This window comes from Sturnus vulgaris, chromosome 29 (genome assembly GCF_052056855.1).
Source record: "Sturnus vulgaris isolate bStuVul1 chromosome 29, bStuVul1.hap1, whole genome shotgun sequence".
In the NCBI taxonomy this organism is placed as follows: Eukaryota; Metazoa; Chordata; class Aves; order Passeriformes; family Sturnidae; genus Sturnus; species Sturnus vulgaris.
The window spans coordinates 861,218-880,547 of record NC_142271.1 but is presented as its reverse complement, the minus strand read 5'-3'; the positions used below and the strand labels follow the sequence as shown (position 1 = coordinate 880,547).

The 19,330-nt window shown below is 46.5% G+C and overlaps 1 protein-coding gene across 5 annotated transcripts in view; it reads right to left on the bottom strand.

The window, feature by feature from the left end:
* Window positions 1-19,330, bottom strand: part of PPP1R12B (protein phosphatase 1 regulatory subunit 12B) — a 134,928-nt gene that overhangs the window by 61,452 nt on the left and 54,146 nt on the right. For 2 of the 5 annotated variants that reach the window (XM_088180545.1, XM_014872858.2), the window contains exons 9-14: window positions 17,263-17,372; window positions 13,408-13,602; window positions 12,661-12,743; window positions 10,047-10,172; window positions 4,357-4,542; window positions 3,642-3,827 (exon numbers count right to left, since the gene is read on the bottom strand). In XM_088180545.1, coding sequence (XP_088036671.1) covers window positions 3,642-3,827; window positions 4,357-4,542; window positions 10,047-10,172; window positions 12,661-12,743; window positions 13,408-13,602; window positions 17,263-17,372 — 886 coding nt within the window. The remainder of the gene's footprint in view (window positions 1-3,641; window positions 3,828-4,356; window positions 4,543-10,046; window positions 10,173-12,660; window positions 12,744-13,407; window positions 13,603-17,262; window positions 17,373-19,330) is intronic. The other 3 variants (XM_088180546.1, XM_088180547.1, XM_088180548.1) reach the window with 2 other exon arrangements.

The following is a 19,330-nucleotide window of genomic DNA, read 5'->3' as shown; positions in this document are numbered from 1 at the left end:
ACCAGGTTGCTCCAAGCCCTGTCCAACCTGGCCGTGGACACCTCCAGGGAATGGGCAGTTATATGAGAAACTGGTCAGAATAAATTAAAAAATAAGGAGGAGATGAATTTCCTGTCTCTGAGAGCGTGTCTGATGGCAAGTGCTGGAACCACCCTGCTGGAACCTTCCTGAGGAACAGGAAGAACACACACAATGGCAGAATTCAGTTGTATAAACACAGTGGTGGGGGAGTAAAAAAAAAAAAATAGAATCCTAATTCTTTCTGACCCATGAGAGATTTCAAATTCAAGAGTCCTTTTAAACTGGTCACATAACTGAGAGCACAGACTTGCCTTTCCGAAGTTCTCAGGCAAAGCGTGTCTTGCCCCACGTGCCAGCTGTGGGCTGCACGATCACCTTTCCAGCTGTTCTGGGAACTGAAACTTCCATAGAGTATGAAAAGCATCAACCAGATCTCCCAGACTTTCCTTCCAGCACAGGTATCTCACGGCTCAAGTGACATTCCAGTATGGCAGGATCTCCTGCAGCCCCTTTCCAAGGGCAGGGGACAGAGCTCTGAGCAGCCCAGACCTGTGAAATCAGGAATACTCTGGCGGGGGCTGCAGTACAGGACTCTCGGGAGAAGCCGTGACCAGAGCCCTGCACTGAACCTGCACAGAAAAGGGTGCAGAGAACTCAGAGAAGCTTTTGGTGGCACTAGAGGCCGCTGTCACCCTGGATGAAGGTGGATAATCCAGCACTGGGCTCCAACCAACAGGGCCCCCCATTCCCCACCATCTACGGGCACCCAGCAGAAATGAGGAAGCTGTTCTGCCCCGGGAAGAACAGGGTCTGTGTGGTACTGTAGGCACAACAACCACTCAGCAGAACCAGGGCTGTTTGAGTTCAGTGGACAAACACCCTGACAATGAGAGACAATTTGCTTTGGGCAGGAGATCATGCAAATGGCCAGACAGCACTGCTCATCAACAGCTCCAAAATTCCCAGAAAAAAACCCCGAAAAACTGCCTGGCACAAGCACTGGCTGTGGGAGATGGCAAATTTCCAGCTCACAGCAGCAGCACACCACAGCGCTGCAGAGGAGCATCAGGAGGCTGGGATGTGCAGCAGGACACACGGAACACAGGTGGCAGCAGCTGGGCTGAACCTCTGGCACATCTGGCCCCAGCCCTGGCACTGACCAGGCATGGTCTGGCCAGCACCGCACGCCCCAAACAGAGCTCTGCTCCACTGCCCCTCTGCTGCTTGTTCTTTCCTCCCTCTTGTAATTTCCACTATTTTCCAGCATTTACTGGAGCGTTTCCTGAACAATTCACCGGAAAAAAAGGAGCAGGTGAACTACCATGGGTCAAACACTGTGGTGGGGCAGGGTAAGGCCTGTTGGCCACCACAGGATGCAAACCAGCACTCCAGAGCACTCTGCCACTCGTTCATCCCCAGCCCTAAGCAGCCTCTTCTGTTTCAACCTTTTGGTTTCACAGAGATAATTTTAAGGCCACAAGTTCAGAGATATCCCTGTGATCTAAAATTAGATGATCAGCCTGTTTATGTTTTTGTTGCTAAGAGCAAGCTGGTGCTTTGGAAACACCGAAGCAGCCCAAACACTCCTGCAACAGCTGCCACTGGGAACTGAAATCCATACAGCACTGCCCTGACAACTGTTTGCCTTTTGCCTGTTTATTTTACTGGAATTGGTCTCCTTCCCTAATAAGCTTTTCCTGTTTAGGTGACTTCTCCTGTCTCCCTGGGTCCACGTTTCCTAGTTCCAACGTGCAGGTAGCTCCCAGTCACTTTGTCCCACTATGATACATTCATCAGTCAGTCAGTTCATCATACATTCCTCCCCATGAGCACAATGCATAATTTCTGGGCTTTTTTTCCTCTCAGAAGTTTCAACGCAATAATTTAAAGGTGGGAGGAATTTTCAGGTGTTTTCTCTTTACATTACCATAATTCACAGGAGATGGCTCTCTAATAAAAATGCAGGAGACAAACAGATCTTCTGTATTATTCATAGAAACAGTTTTGGCAGTAAATGCCAATGCAGTAATATTAATGGATGCTTCTTTGGGCATCTACAAGTAACTATCTCAGTACAGCTCTTTATCTACAGACAGTGCCAGAAGTCTGGGGGGACTTTGAGCAGCCCACTCCTGCAGGGAAAAATCTGCTTCTGCAACTTGATTCTGGGCTTGCTAAAATGGAGAGACCATTGTGAAAGGTCTGAAGTGAGAACTGAGAGCACAATACTCACTCTGTCCTCTTGCACAACCTCACTGAGCACTGGCAGTATCTTTTGGCAGCTCATTTCGGTTCAATTGCAAATGACCCCAAGCCAAATGACCTCCAGCAACACAACAGGAGCACACAAAGGCACTTCCAGGGCTAACCCAAGTGCTTTCACACCAAAGATATCCTGCAGTGGCTACTGCAAACTGGCCCTGCACACAAAGCTGATGAATGTGGCTCCTTCAGAACATTTTAATACCTTCCAAGTGCTCCCTGTGCCAGCTCTGGAAAAAAAACCCCAAACAGCATTACAAGTTTGAGTATTTTCCAACAGCACAGCCCACCTTGCTTGGATGTGCTGCAGGTGAAGCCAAGCAGCAGCTCAGCCCCATCACCTTTAGCCTTGTAGGCTGATAATTCCCATTATTGCTTTTGTTATCCTTCAGCCTCATGCCATTTAAGATGTGTCAGAGCATAATCTGCACTCAAGAAAGGTTGTATTCAATAAATCACTATGACAGTTTGGAAGAATCCAAGCACTAGATACTCTACATTAACTCACTGCAGGTTAGAAACACCCAGTTCATCACTGTATTTTCTTTATTACTATTTGCTTTCACTGATGCCAACAGGAGAGACAGATTTTGGTAAAGTTAACCTGTTTGCAGGAAGAATATATGGATCATTTCATATTCTGTAATTAATGCACAGGGTAAAGTTCCTTTGAAAAGAGCTCTGTCTCCCAGGTTTGTATTTCCCCAGTCTTAAAATAACACCATGTGATAAGAAAGAGATACCATCAGCTGGAGACAGAGTCATTCCCACTGCTGCTACTGCTCAATGGCCTCAGCTGCACATGGCAGTCTCACCCCTCTGGCCTTTCCAGTCAATCAAAGCCATGCCTGCTGCTGGAGTCCATCTCCCACTCTCACGCACCTACACGCCCCAGGAATGTTTGTTTTCTCCCGCTCTCTTTTCACAAAGGGAATCTGTGCAGTACAGATGTCTCCATCAGGGCATAAGTAAATGCAGCTGAGCTGAATCAGAAGACAGATTTTATCTGAATGTATCTCAGTACAATGGTCTTTTTGGGATGGGATTCATTTTACAGAACCCACTGCGAATGGCTGCTCTGCTATGTGTCCCTGCCAACACACTGGGATGGGGCTGAGAATAGGAGCTGAGATTACTACTGAAGAAAAAGGCTGAGATGCTGAAGAGACAAGTAGAAAATTATGAAACTAAATTTAACCTACAAGCCAGTGATAATTCAGTTCAAAACCTTCAGACAGAGTAGGGACAGGAACCTGGGAACTTCATGAAGCACCTAAAGACCAGTTCTTACACCCCCACCATCACCACCACGTGAGAGCTGCCCACGGAGGGGCCACCAGAGCCCACTCCTCACTGACCTTCTGCGCTCCCTGGCCTCCTCAGCCGAGAGGTCCTTCCCCGGGCCGGAGGCAGCCCCGGCAGTCCCGGTGCCGTTGGCAGCGCCGAGCACAGCACGGTTTGTGATTACACCTAGAGGGGTGCTGGCACAGCTGCCCTCTGCGCTTTTCTCTACAGCAGAATCACTTTGCTGCCTGAAAGGGGCTCTGAAATAGAGAAGACATATGGAAAGCAAAGCAAGTGAACTCCAGTGCTGACTGAGCCCAATCTCCTCAACGGAGCATGGACAGTTCATCCTCCTCACTTTACACTCATGTGTTTGTAGAGAACAGCCACAATAAAATGAATTTTACAAAACTTGGAGAAGAATGAGCAGAAGGAATTAATAGCCTTCACATCCCTGCTAGTAGCAAAAATGATCAGAAAAATGTTCCTGGTGAATAAGCAGAAGGAAGGAACTCCAAGAGCTTATACGCTGAGCACCCGAGGGCAGCCTGAGCACACGCTGCGTCACAGGGACAGACGGCACAAGGGACACACAGTGGGCTGTCACCTGCCTGCCAGTCACACCCACCACTGCAACTGTCCAACACCACCATCCTGGGACTGCTTATCATTCTGTAATTGCTTATCAGCACTTCCCATGTGGAAGAACACCTCCAGTCCCTAATCCACTCAAGAACTTCCAACCCAAATTCTGACTTTTGGAGCGTTCTCTCCGCTGGGAGCCATTACCTGGTGTTGTGGCGGGCTGAAGCAGGAGTGTTCACACCGAAAGATGTGGGACAGCAAGAGACAGGTTGCCACGGGGTGCCCAGGGAGGTAGATGTGCCAATGGCAGTGGGTGAGGTAGCTAGAGATGGACTGCGACTGGCTGAAATGTAGGGACTGCTCAGGTCACTACTTCTACCAAATGAAGCACTGTAAAACATCACAAAATCATGTCCTTCAATGCACAGTAAATATTCAACAGCACATCCCATAGCCAGGCTGGCAGCTGGGAAGGGAGCAGGTACCACATGGCATCAAAATGTGTGCAAGGAGATCAGAGAGTGATGGAGCTGTCACCGGTTGCCCACAGAGGCCAGTGCCAGCAGAGCCCTGCTTAGCTAAGTCCAGCTCAGTTCCAGTGAGAGAATAATGGCATTAGGGTGAGTTGGGGAGGATCAGGGAAGGAAAAACCCTGCTGTAGTAAAAGCAGGACATATGGAGCATCCTGTGCCCTGGGGAAAGGCGGGTGCAGGGACGAGGATGCTTAAAGCAGGACAGGAGAAGGTGACATTAGCTGGTCTGGCTGCATCACCTCTGAGGATGTCCAGGACTTCCAGTTTTAAGGACTGATTTCCACTGGCCTAAACTTTTGGCAAAAACGATCAGTCCAGGCTTCAATTCTCTTTAAGAGATGTTTGGCACAAACTGTATTTCTGGAAAACAGGTAGCACAGCTGTCCAAACATATTCAAGAATGAGCAAGGGAAATAATATTTTGCTAGTTTAAAGCAATCCCTGAAAACCAATCTTACTGAAAAGCTGTGCTTGCGTTCATATTTTGGAGAAGAGGGAGAAGGAAAGAAGGGCTCTTAAACAAGGATGGATTCTCACTTTTTCAAAGAAAATCCAGTCTAAGGGGAGAGAAAATCCACCCTAACGGGACAGAAGATCCACTCTAGTGGGAAAAGCTGCATATCTCTGGAAATAGACTTGATGAAGTCTGGCAAAATCTCCTTCTCGCACGTGCCCAAGCCCTGCACACAAGCTGCTCACTGCTTGCACAGAGCAATCCAGTGGGTCCTAGGGCTCAGCCACACCTTTCCCAGCATCTGGCATGCCTGGTTGCTACTGGTCAGACTGGACTGTCTGAAGGATCAAAGGCTAGGAAGGCTGGAAGGCTGGCTCTCACCTTCTGCATCCTAATGGCTCCCATGGCATAGCACACAGACCAAAATGGTTGCACAGGAATAAAAGCTGGCCTAGATGAAAGAAGCAGGACAGGAGAGAGCTGCAGGTTTTAGTGAAAGCCATGGACAGCAGAATGAAACTGATGTCAACTCTAGAGTAAGAATCCAGAGAGCAGCCTAAGGCTGAAGTAGCATTGGGAAGGGAGAGGAACACAGCCAAGGACAGAAGGCCAGAGAAAGGATCCAGTCCTGTTCACCCAGGCACCCAATTTACAAGCCAGTTTTACATGCCAAGGCCCCCAGCCACTCCAGCATGAGCAGCTGGTCCCTAGGGAGTCAAAGGGGACAACAGAACATCCTGGAAGCCCTCCACAGGGAGGAACCTCCCATTTAGGCTCCTCAGCTGATGGCTGCCTGCCATATCCAGGTCACACAGGAACAAGCAAGTCATTGTCACCAGGTAGCAACCTCTGCTGGACCCTAAACACAGCTTCCTCTGGAACGCTGGCCCTGCCTGGAGCATGCAGGAGCAGGAAGTCCCTCCCTCCCTGCTCCAGAGGGAAAAGCCAAGCCCTGGAGATGGGCTGGTAGGAGGGTGGGAGTGGGAAAAGGAGCCTGGCTGGGGTGGGCATGTGGAACAGGCAGCCATGGAGTCGTGTAAATGAGTGTTCTGAGGAGAGGATGGCAGCAGAGCCTGTGTCTGGGGAAGGAAGGAGAGGATCAGCAGGGGAAAAGGTACTGGCAGCCCTGGGGGAACAGAGTTGATGTGGCACCATCCTAGGACAGCCCAAGGCAGACCCAGGTGCTGGGGCACAAGGGTGGCTGCAAGAGAGAGAAGGAACTTGGTCAGGAAGGGAGGATGCAGGAGAGTTATCAAGAAAGCCCCGACAAGGATTGTCTTACAGAAGGGAAGGACAATGGGTGAGGAGGACGGAAGCAGCACCAGGTGCCTGGGAGAGCAGTGATGTGGGACATAAGAGGGAAGGAGGAGGAGGAATGGAGGGACAGGGTGCAGGGATGGCATTGTGCTAGCTCCAACACACACAGGGGCAGAGAAATGTGGTGCTGGGGCACCAGAAACACACTCCTGCTCCCAAAGGAGCCAAGGCACTGCCACCTCTGTAGGAATCCACCTCCCAGCCTGTCCCCCTGCACGGGTGGCACTGCAGTGTGAGGAGCACTCCAAGGCATTTACTCCATTGTTCACATTTGATCTGAACAGGACCAGAAAATTGCAATAGCATGGTTAGCCAGGGAATCCTGTTAATTAACAGCTGTGTCCATAGGAGTCTGTGAAAGGGAGGACTGTGAAATTATGCTGGAGTTCAACATTAGAAATAAAAAAAGGCACTGACACACTGCTCCCCATTCTCTAACATTATCACCACATCAGGGAACGAACAATGAAATGTAAAGCAACATTTCAAAGCAATAAAAAGAAATACTTCTGACTTTAAAGAAATACTTTAAAGGCATTAAAAACTTTAACTTAAGGACCTTCACACTCCTAAAACGCTTCCACAAGTGGTAATAAAAAAGGTTTGCACAAAGCCCATAACTAACTTTTTAAACATATGCCACGGGCTATTGCAGAGATCAAACTAGGATTTGGGTATGGAAGTTGGCCACAGTGGTGACTATTAAGAACAATGGTTAAATATAACCCCTGGCTCCTAAATTCCTGATTGCTGGAAGCAAGGAGAGCATGGGAGGTAGAAGACTGCTCTGAAGTTATCCTGGCTTTTGCAACTTCTCCTTCAAAATCAGCTGCTGTCAGAAACAGAGTCTGGGCTGCAGGGACTGTTGCCCTGGCTCACTGCAATGGCTTTTATGTGACCAGAACCAGCAAGGAGGTATTTGCGTAAATGTGAAATGAAGGAGAAACTGTGTTGCTGAAGTATTTCATTCTGGTGTCAGCCCTTCCTGGGAGGCAGCACTTATGGCTGATGTCAAAGGCAGGATGCTGCACTAATCCAACCTGCTAGGCCAGTTTTCCTCCACATCCTTTCATTCACAGTCAAAATGACCTGGATTTTTGAAGGCCAGAATGCACTAAAATGGACACTGGGATATTAGAGCAGGGCTTTGTAGATTTCTGGGCCAGTGGTACACACAAAGAAAGCAGGACAACTGCCAGTACCCTGATAGAGAGAGCATCAATATCTGCTTCAAGTAAAGCTGAGGAACATTTGTAACATTGCCACAATTATTTTGTTCTCTTTTATTAAAAAAAGAAAAAAAGAAAAAAAAAAAGAAAAAAAAAGAAAAAAAAAAGAAAAAAAAAGAAAAAAAAAAGAAAAAAAGAAAAAAAGAAAAAAAAAAGAAAAAAAAAGAAGCAGCAGCTTTTTCCCCTTCATAAGAAGATCTTTTGCTATTCATTCTATTCTGTGTCTGGGGCATCAAATATATAGAACGTAGCTAGGGTTAGATGGGATATTGGGAAGGAATTGTTCCCTGTGAGGGTGGTGAGGCCCTGGCACAGGGTGCCCAGAGAAGCTGTGGCTGTCCCATTCCTGGTAGTGTCCAAGTTCAGGTTTATGGAAAGTGTCCCTGTCCATAGCAGTGATAGAAGGAGATGGGATTTCAGGTCCCTTCCAACCCAAACCAGTCTGTGATCTTTATTGAGAAGAGTCAAATGCTGAGGGCAAAGGGGAACTGCAGATGTACACAGTCATCCCCTCAGTGAAATCCAAGCATGTCATATTCCCTTGAATTCTTACTCTCTAAGAAGAAGCTTTTACCTTTTGGAGTTAAGAGTTTTGCTAACACTTGGAAAAGACAAAACGCTTCTGTCTAACCAGGTTCCTTTCCTCATCTTAGGGGCAGATGCACAAGGCTGGAGAAATCAGAAGTTCAATACAATTGTATTCAATTTCTCTGTGCTCTCCTACAGAAAACTATATGGGATAAAGATAAACTATATGGGATAAACTATATGGGATAAATTGATCATGGTTTTACTGTTTGTATATGAAATGAAAACCCATCGTTCTCTCATTTAAAAGCACATTTATTCCTACCTGACAAAGCTATTCTCTGTACCTGCTTGTGAACCATTCTCTTATGAAAGGCCAGGATTCAGCCTTTGTGACAAGAAGTCAGTATTAGTGACATCCCACTGCAGCCTAAACCTTCCCCACTCTCTGTATAGTTTAACCAAGGAAATACAGTAAAACTCTGCAAGTGCAACACTAAATCTGGTGCAGGATTAGCTGGGATAAACCAGCAATGTTTGTAAGATTGCCTGGGGGTGACTGGGCTGCCCCTCAGCTCAGGGAGCAGCACAGGTATGCCAGCTGCAAGGGGCAAAAGTTTTCCAATGTAATCAGCTTCAGCTTGTCAGCCCAGCTTTGGAGAGAGACAAGCTAAGGAGGCTGGGCTGTCATCACATCCCAGGATAGCTGTGAAGTCACCAGAATGGATCAGCAGAGCAGAAGTCTTCTGCTTGAAGGAGCTGCTTCACCTTTTGTGGCAATGGATCTGTACGTGCTCAGCAACTGGCCACACGTATCCTTGAGAACTATTTACCTCCACAGCATGAACACTGGAACAAACTGCCTCTTCCCAAGAATCTCAAGCAATTGTTCCATCTTCAGGACAATTATTTAGTTCAGGGTCTAGAATCTGGTGAAACTCAATCTAAAAACTTAAGCTACTGCTGCTGTTTTCCTTAAGTAGAAACATAATGGCTTTGCAGTGGGACATGTTTATTACAGGCTGGTTTGATGGTCTCCAGTATCAGCTGAAATTAAGGTGAGGTGCTGGCACTGCTGATCCTTCTGTTCACATGAAAACCCAGCAATGCACTATCTGCCTCACAAGAGCAGGGCATTGCTTCAGCTCACTCAGAGACAGCCTTTGATGGTACCTCAAGGACACTGAGGCTCCTTCTTCCAAGGAGGTCCAGGATGCTGCAGTTACAGGAGTTCTGCCTGGAAGTGCCTTTCTGCTTCTGCCTTTACCAATAATCAGCCTCTACAACTTCACAAGCACTGTGAACAAACTGCTTTTTTACTGCCTTACAGAACAACGGTGGAAGCATCAGTTTTACTCCTTAGCAAGTGCTGTACATCATGCACAAGATCACTGCCACTTTCTGATAATACCATAAACATGGACTAATATAAACCAAAATTAGAGTTAAGCTATAACTTACTCACCAAGAGCTATCTGAACAATCCTTCTGGACTCTTATTATATTAATCTGTTTTTATGATCAATTTTGGTTTTATTCTCTAACCATAATACCAGCATTAAACAGAGAAAACATTGCATTTGAGTTATGGGAACAAGAGTATTTAAATTCAGTCCAGCAATTTGCAAATTAATAAAAATTATAGCATTTAAAACCACTATACAGCATGACAAATACAAAAAATCTTAACTTTTCTTTCCTGCTCACAGCAGAAGAGGGTTCCAAGGCCAGTTACAAGATGCAGGAGGCAATAAGCAGGAGAGTGAGGTCTGGGAGGCATGTGAACAGTGGTTCTGACTCCTGAGAACCCACAGAAGACAGAGCTGGACATACCTTTTCAAGTAGGTGGATACATAGGTAGTGGGGGCAGCAGAGTGGGGAGCTTCGTTTCCCTTTGGCTCATCCCTCCAGGGCTGCCGGGTGTAGGAGCCACTGCGCACCAGGGTCACAGCAGATTCTCTAGAGCAGGACAGAGACAGGCTTTGCTTAGAAAAACCTCTGGAGTCTGCTTTTGGTTCCTTTACAGTTTCACAACACAGATCCTTCCCTTACACCTATGTGTTTCATTGTTCAGGTGACACAGCTCAGAGAAACACCTGCTCTGGCCTTAACATCAGCTCCTGCTCTTGCCAGCTCACTTCAGAACCACAGATGATGTAATGTTTTGCATAAAGAAGAACAAGATCCTTTTTAGTCAGAAAACTTGCAAATGAAATTCAGGTTGTCCATAAAAGTAATTTAACATATTAAATAATGTCATTTAATATTCTCACTGCTGTCTGTATCAAACAACAAGGTATAAATGGGCAGATATTGGAAATGCAGGGAAGTTTTATTCTTCAAGGTATCCAGGCAAGGACAGATTCAGCACAGTAAAGCCTTTCATAAAATCATTAGGCTTGCAAAAATCCTCATTGAGTCCAACAATTAACCCAGCACTATCAGATCCACCACAAAATCATGAAGCAGAAAATAACAAAATATTTACAGTATCTGAAGTTACAAGTTATCAAGAAATTCCTAGCAGTACTATTTAGCCTGGTTATCTGAAGACAGGGCTCTTTTCCTAATCCTAATGCACACTCTGGCAGTGTGTCCTGCTCTCTGCTGGTGCTGGATAGGACCTGGAGCTTGTAATGCAGCACTAATCCATTCTCCCATCAGCCTGCAATTATTTCTCATTTCCAGTTGTCATGCCCAGACTGATATTCTCTCAAGACACCTGTAGCTTCCAGAAAGGAAAACCCAGATGTTTTGAAAGGAAAGAATATTGGGGAAAAATCTGTACTACACAGGCATACCAGGGCACCATCTGCTCCTGAAGGCCAGTCCTCCTCAATCTGTCCCCACTCCACCTAGGAAAGGACACTTATCAGCACCTACAGTGGGATGTGCCACTTGATAGCAGCCTCTGCCAAACCTTCCTGAGCTGATCAACAGTCACAATTTGTCTGCAAGACTCTGGATCTCAGAGACTGCCTCGGAGTGAACAAGAACACAGTGGGGAGGCTCCAGCAAAAGATCAGCAAAGAATCTCAAGCTGTGCTGAAATTCTCTCAGGATAATCTGAGAGAAATCTGCCATAGCTCCTGCCCAACAATTACATTTCACAGCCACTGCTCTGCATGTGCCTTTCCTCCTCTGTTGGGGAAGTAGCTGGAAATGAGACTAAGGTCAAATTTTACTCCTTCTAGTACAAATTGAATCATAGAATGGCCAGGGTTGGAAGGGACCTTAAAGCTCATCCTGTTCTACTACCTGCCCTGGCAGGGACACCTTCCACTTGCCCAGGTTGCTCCAAGCCCCATTCAATCTGGCTTTGGACACTTCCAGGGATGGAGCAGCCACAGCTTCTCTGGGCACCCTGTGCCAGGGCCTCAAACCCTCACAGCCAAGAATTCCTTCCCAATATCCCATCTAACCCTGCCCTCTGGCAGTGGGTAGCCATTCTCCCTTGACCTGTCACTCCAGGACCTTGTCCAAAGTTCCTCTCCAGCTCTCTGGGAGCCCCTTTAAGGCACTGGAAGCCTCCTGAAGGATCTCCTCGTAGAGGCAAGCTCCTCAAATACATCTGGCAATCCTGGATACATACACATCATTTACACCATGGTTCTGTCCAGGGGCATCTACACACACAGAGTGTAAAAACAGCCCTGCAATGAAACAGTTCCTACATGGGAGAGTTCACAAGCTCCAGTGAATCTCAAGTGACAGAGGTGTGAACAAAGGGACTGAAGGTGACTGCTGAGCAAGTGACAAGTACAAGTGGCAGCTACAAAATGAGGCACTTGCATATTAAAAGGAAAAAGGATCCATAAATCTGATTGCTTGGATGGAGCCTGTGCCTGTGTGAGTACAGGCGTGAAGGAACCAGTCTGCTGATTCCTGCTCACCTAAATGAAAACCAACATACCAGAACTTTTATAGACAGAGCTAGCTCTTGATGTTGGGAATTCCTACGTACTTGAGACTGCTGAGAAAATATACAAAGCATGATTACAGAAAAATTGTATTCCAGAAGTATTATTGACAGGATGAAAGCTGAGCATTAACTTCAGCCAGTCTCTGTGGGAGGATGGTTTGTAAGGATAGTGCTGAAGGCAATTTTCCTCAAAGAATTACAGCTGTACTTATTACTCAGGAGTGGAAACAGCCTTGCCTGTCCAATAAGAATGGGTGTTATTGAAGTTTGGGGTAGCTGGTTATCAGGGGCTGGAGATGGGGGTCTCCTGGCTGTGCTGAGGAAGGGCTATGTGGCTGTGCAAGGGACAGGGTGGAGTTAGCTGGTCAGGCAGAAGGAAACTTGCAGAGAGAAGGAGGCAAGGAGCCAGTGCTGTGTGGAGCTGCCTGTGAGAAGTCCACAGATCATGAAGGCATGAGAAGTTTTTAAGATAATAAGGGACTGATGATGCTGTCAATCATGTCTGTCAACAGTGACAAGTCTCACCTGTTTTCCTTTTCTTCTATATCACTCGTACTGCTCAGTCTTCTGGGGACTATGGTGGCAAGATAACTCTTGTTTTCTCTGTCCTGGTGAAGCAAAAGAGGAACTTCAGCTACACATCTCTTACTCTTCCAGCATGTTCAGTGGCAAATAAATTCTTGGGCAACACATACCACAGCACAGAAATATCAGTTCTGAAAGGGATTTCCTGATGACCATGGTAGTGAATAAAAGCATGTTCTAACTTAGAGAACAGCTTGTCAATTACAGAATCAGAGAATGGTTCGGGTTGGTAGGGATCTTTAAGTTCCCTAGACCAGAGCTCCATCCAAAGTGGCCTTGAACATCTCCAGGGATGAAGCATCTACCCATGAGCAGAAAAATTACTGAATACATGGGATGTGGCTTACAAATGCAACTGGTGGATAGAGAAGGAATCCATATAAACAACAGAGAAGGACAATCTCCACTGCAGGTATGTGCTGTTGTCTGGATTGGACATTTTCTGGTAAAGAACAGGCTGTGCCAGACTGGCAGCCCGGTCTAAACTGAGCAGGAATTAGGCACCAAACTCCAGTTCTGGAGAAACAACTCATAGGAGGGAAATATTTTTCAAAAGAAAAAGAAAGTAAGAATGAGAGAGACCCATGTTTGTTATGGATACAAACTCCTGCAGTAACTCAAAGGGAAAGGGGTTTACACCTGTGGGGCAAAGTGGATACACTAAAACATCTTTGCTGAAAGCCAAACCTTTTCCTTGTTGTCCAGCAGTGCAGATATCCGAGGGCTGGATGAGGAGCGGTAGATGGAAGTTTTATCCTTCTGTGCCTCACAAGTGGCAGCGACTTCACTCAATGTGTTGTGGCTGCCAGTTTTCCTCAGGCCCAGGCGCCACGATGAAGGTGACTCATCCTTCTGCTCCTCTGACTTGCTGAGCCAACTGAACTGTAGAGGAGAAACAGGGACATTTGGAAAACGGAAGAGCACTGCAAGGCACACTCTAAGTTCAGAAAGTATTTCAAAAAGGCCCGGTTTTTGCTGGGCCAGACTTGTAAGACAGAATGACTTATTTCCTGCTTCACTTTAATTACAGGACAGCTCAAGGGGAACTCACAGGGATGCAAACTGCCTCATCCCCAAGGACAGAGGATGAAAGGAATCTCCTGTCACTGTGCAGGTCGTTGCCTACACAGTGCCGTCCTCCAGCTTTGAGGAAAGAATATAAGGAACAATGAAGCTTTTATTATCACCCATTTAGGAAGGGGGAATTATACAGCAAAGGCAGAAAACCAAAGACAAGTACTCAGGTCATATGGAACTAGCTGCAAATAAACCCCTCACACCAATGGAGTCGAGGAGAAGCCATTGAGATCAACCAGGGAACTGTAGCCAACAACACTGTAAAGGAAGAGACTGAGGAAACGTGGATTGTTTAGCATGGAAAAGAGAAGGCAAAGACAGGATTTAGTTGCTCTGCTACTTGTGGTTGGGTCTATAGAGGACATGGAACCAGACTTCTCTACAGTCTACAGTGAAAGGAGAACAGACAATTTTCCACTTGGGAAATCCCAGCTGATATGGAGATGTAACTCCTGGCAGGAGCGAAGCTGCACTGGGACAGAGAGTAGAGCATCTCCATCCTCAGAGACCTTTTAATACTCAGCTGAGCTCAGGTAGGACAAATCAACATGATATGAGCTTAATCCTGCTTTGAGCAGGATGTTGGACTTGCAGAGGCCCCTTCCACTGTGCCATATTTACCACAGAATGGGCCTTTGTGCTTTTTGTTACATGAGGCACTCCTGACCTGCATGTATTACTGCTTAAATGTACAACGTTAGCTACAGTTATTGAGCCTTTCAAAAGGCTGCCCACTGCTATTCAAAAATGGAGCCTGAGCATCACAAGAGATACTTGTACAGAGCTAAGCACTAAGTTGTACAGAAAATAAAGCAAACAAATTATTAGGAATTATTAGAAAAGTAGAGAATAGAAAACACTGTGGCTCTATGTTACTGCAGGCTACCATCACACCTTTGGTACTAAACACAGCTCAGGTCAGTGCTCAGCAGCAGTTGATAAGAAGGGAAGAGTTCAGGGAAAGGCAGCAAGAATGAGTAGAGCAAGAGAGGTTTTGCATGAGGAGATATCCACTATATCAGCAGTCTCCAGGCTGAGATATGGCCAGGGTACACGAAACCCTCAGTGGCACACAGAAGGGTTAGTAAGGAACAATTATTCCTTGGTCCTTCCAATAAAGGAACAAAGGACAGCAAACAAACCCAGCATGTGGTAGGTTAATGGGACAGGGAGCTTTGTAGAGTTTTTAACTAAACTTGAAGGACTCTTTTTACCACTGGACGTTAGAAGATCCCAATTTAAAAATGACTGCATAGAGGAGAAGTCCAACAGGGGCTACTGAAGACAAAAAACACACCAGGTTCAGCGAGTCCCTGAAATGAGGGAGGAAATTCCTGCAAGACTGTGTTCTCTAGTAGCTTCTGATGGTCACTGGTGGGCAGGACACTGGGAAGACAAGGCTTTTGATCAAAGCTGATCTAAGCATTATTATACCATATTCTATCTGACACAAACCATCTGTCTTAGGTTGCAACACAGGATGTGACCAAAGGCATCTGTTGAAACCAGGTGGGGCAGTGATCCTGATCTCTGTGGGAGATATTCACTGCTAATGGGCCAGCTGTTAAACCAGCTGGGGCAGTGTTCTTTATCTTTCCCACAACCCATCCTCCCTCCAGGAGATCTCTCCTGTTCATGGCCATGCAGTCCCAGGGCATGGCTGATAAAATTCCATCATCCCATGGGGAGATGCTCCACCCAGGGGGAGGAGCCAAGCATTTCCTACCCAGATCAAAGCTGAGATTTCGAACATCAAGGCAGTCTTCTCCCACTGGATTCCACAGGAAAAACTGGACCTTCAGAGGAAAAATGCACCTTCTACAGGAGCACTGCTTCAACAGTGACATCTGTCACTGCAGGAGGATGCAGCCACCATTTAATGGCACTGCTACCACCACTCTGACTGACTGATGGGGTGTTAGCTTGGATTCTGACTCTGGCAGTGTTTTGGGTTTGTTCTCTGTAATACTGTATTTCTATTTTAATTTTCCTAGTAAAGAGCTGTTATTCCTACTCCCATATCTTTGCCTGAGAGCCTCTTAATTTCAAAATTATAATAATTTGGAGGGAGGGGGTTTACATTCTCCATTTTAAAAAGAGGCTCCTGCCTTTCTTGGCAGACACCTGTCTTTCAAACCAAGACACCATCTGACACTATTCAGAATAAATGGAGCTACTGGGGAGCTCTGCCCTCAGACTCACTGTGTGAAGACTGCCAAGCTAAAATTATCCCTGCAGTATTTGAGCAATGTTTTCAGCTCATGTCATTTCAATGCAGATGCAAAGAGTTAATCTGTACTCTACCATTTCCAGCACTGCCAGTCTACTGAGCTACACAGCCCTAACATTTTCATGTAGTTTTGATGCTTTCCTCGGAGAATGCTTAAAACCACAGCAAAAGCTGCCATCTGTAAATTCTGAACAACACGGGAACAGCACATACTAATAACTCCCATAACAGAGGGCAACACAGCCTAAAGCCCAGTCTGTCAAAGAGAATTATAGAAAAATCAAACAGATGAGACAAGGTAAAGAAGTTGATCTTAAGTGACTGGGGTCAAATATATAATTGCTCTGCTCACAGGCCAGCTTCTATACCCTAACACCTTTATTCTGCTTTACACAGCTCAAAGGAGTGAGATCAAACTCTGCAGCTGGGGAAAGGTTAACTCAAGTGCTCACACTTCCCAGCATCCTTCTACCTCTAACACTTCCCCTGACAAGCTGGCCTGAGCTGAACAATGCCCAGAGGAGCTCTGATCTCAAGATCATTTGATCTTGGTCACACTCAGTTACATGCGAAAAATAAAAAATTGTGACTAAGCAAGAAATATTTCCCTCTGACAAGCACTGAGTGCTTCAGCCCTGGCCAGGTGTCTGTGTTTTCTCCTAAAAGAAAGCAGCAGCACACGACAGGAGCCCTGTGCAGAGCAGAGTCTCCTGGTGCCATCTAGCTGAGTGATCTGAGAGCTGGAGAATTCACATAAGATTTTAGTGATGACTTCACCTTTCAAAGCTTTTATAGCCCAGCTGGCCAGTCACATGCAAACTACCCTCTGCTTGCTGGGCAGTAACATCAAACCACTGACTCAACTGGCTTTGGCAAGTCAGAGGCACTTTGGATGATGGTGCTGAGCTCACTACTGGCACATGGGCAGGAATCAGCTCTTGTGACAGATCTGCTGAAAAGACACTGGCACCAGCCCCCTCAGGACTGACAGCACCCGAAGCATGTGCTGTAGGCAGGGTTTCTTCACCACAATTTGCTTTGGAGGGTCAGAGATTCAAGGAGAACTGTATTGTCCCTACACTGCTGTTAACACACATCTTTATCAGAATTTCATACTAGCAGGCTTTTCTAAATTCAAGTCATAAAGTCCTCTGAAGACTGATTTCAGAGCACCCCAGTGACACCTTCTGCTTCTGAGCATTGCTGGAGTCCCCATTGATTCCAAATTCACTTACTCTTCTGGCAGATGCAGTGAAGGAGTTGGGCTCAGGTGGTGGCATTTGCTCAGTGATGCTGGGCCTGGATTCACGGCTGGAGTGGTTGGCAAAGGGCTCTTCCTTTCTCTCTACAATTTTAAACAAGAAGAGAAACCAAATGTTTCAGTATTGCACTTCTGAGGCCCTTCTTTACACAGAGTGGGTCTGCACTCCAGTACAGTGCTGTGTGACCTCAGTGTCCTTGGATCACAGAGATGTCAGTGCCTTCTGCACTGTCAGGTGTCAGAGCTTTCTGCAAGGAGCTTCCTGCTTCCTAAAGAATGGGATGGATACATTTGTCAGGCAAAGCTTTTGTACCTGATCCTCACAGACAAGCAAAATCTTTGCAGAAAGCACCATAGAGGACACACAGGTTTTTTTGTTTTTCACAGTTTTGTTTCCTGTCTGGGAATTTCTTCCCTGGTAAATCTTGGGGCACATGCTGCTCCTGTTGTAGCACAAGTGTGGTACAGCCCACAGCCATGAGCGCCCAGTGCTGGGTTTCACTGCACAGTTCTCTGTGGGTAGAATTTCTGGTCTTCTGCAGCAAAATCCATTTTTCTACATGAAGCCAGGACTGCTGCCCAATAAAAGCCCTTATTTGGGCTCCAAGCAAGCTAAGCAACCCTTGTCCAAGCTCACAGCTGGCTCCCTGCTTGTTAGGTAAGTGCAGCTGTCCACTATTATATTTATTTTTTGTATCTATGCACATGCTTGACAGAAGAACATCCACCAGACATTACCAGGGAGAGAAAAAGCAGAAAGTGTGACTCAGGCAACAGGTTCACTTGACAGGAGAGCACGGGCTGGAGACAGACTATTCACCATAAACCCAGGCACATGGAACCTGCCTGAGAAATGATGTACCTACACCCACCAATCATAGCTTTCCTTATAGCTATGAGTGCTCACACAGTCATGGCTTGGAAAAAATAAAGCAATTTCAAGCATAAGCACCCTAACAGTCCTAGCAAATAACGTATGTGCAGGGAATAAAAATCTGCTGTTACACATTTGGAGTCCTTTGGATGGAGCATCTGGGAGGATGGCACCTTGGAGTGTGAAGATCAATCTTTCTGTAACAAATATTCTCAGTACTAGAAAAATAAGAATTCAAAGGACACAGAAAACAGAAAAGAGCAAACCAAGAGAAACATTTTAAAATAACAGGAAGTTAGCAGGACTGAAAGAGCCTAAACTAAAGAGACAAAAACAGAATTGTGGAATGTCCTGAGATGAAATGGAACACACAAGGATCATCCAGTCCAGCCCCTGCCCTGCACAGACACCCCAACAATCCCACCCTGGGCATCCTGGAGAATGCTGTCTAAACACTCCTGGAGCTCTGGCAGCCTCAGGGCTGTGCCCATTCCCTGGGGAGCCTGGGCAGTGCCCAGCACCCTCTGAGGGAAGAACCTTTCCCTGATATCCAGACTAAATCTCCCCTGGCACAGCTCCATCAGTTCCCTTGGGTCTGCATGAGAATGGATTCTCAGCCACTTTCCCCTCTCTGTGAAGAAGCAGATTTCAGTCCTAGAGCTGAACCCTCCGGTGCACTTTCACCCTGGGGAAGGGGCAATAGATCCCCCATTCCTCCTTGCAGGCCCAGCCTGCCATACTTGGCACCCGAGTCCATGGAAATGCCCATGGATAAGGAAGGATGTGCTGCCATTTGCTGACAGCTGCTCATTCTTGTGACTGAGGTCTATAAAACACAGGGCACTGCAGGAAGGGAAGGCAGCAGCAGCTCTCCAGGCTGGGCTGGATGGGCACTGGGAGCCTGTTCTGGAAGTTTATAGCACACAGGTCAGCTTTTAAGGTCAAGCCTAATTAGAAGAGCACAGACTAAAGTGGTAATGACAGGTTGGGAAGCACTAACTGTGAGCAATGTGACTGGGAGCAGTTGACTGCAGAAGAGGGACAGGCAGAGGAACTCTGTGCTGGCAGTACTGGCTTTGGGCAGGATCCCACATTATATTTCACCAAAATTTTAGCAATAAACATTATGAATTCCAGATAAGAAAAACTAGAGATCATTAGTTCAATC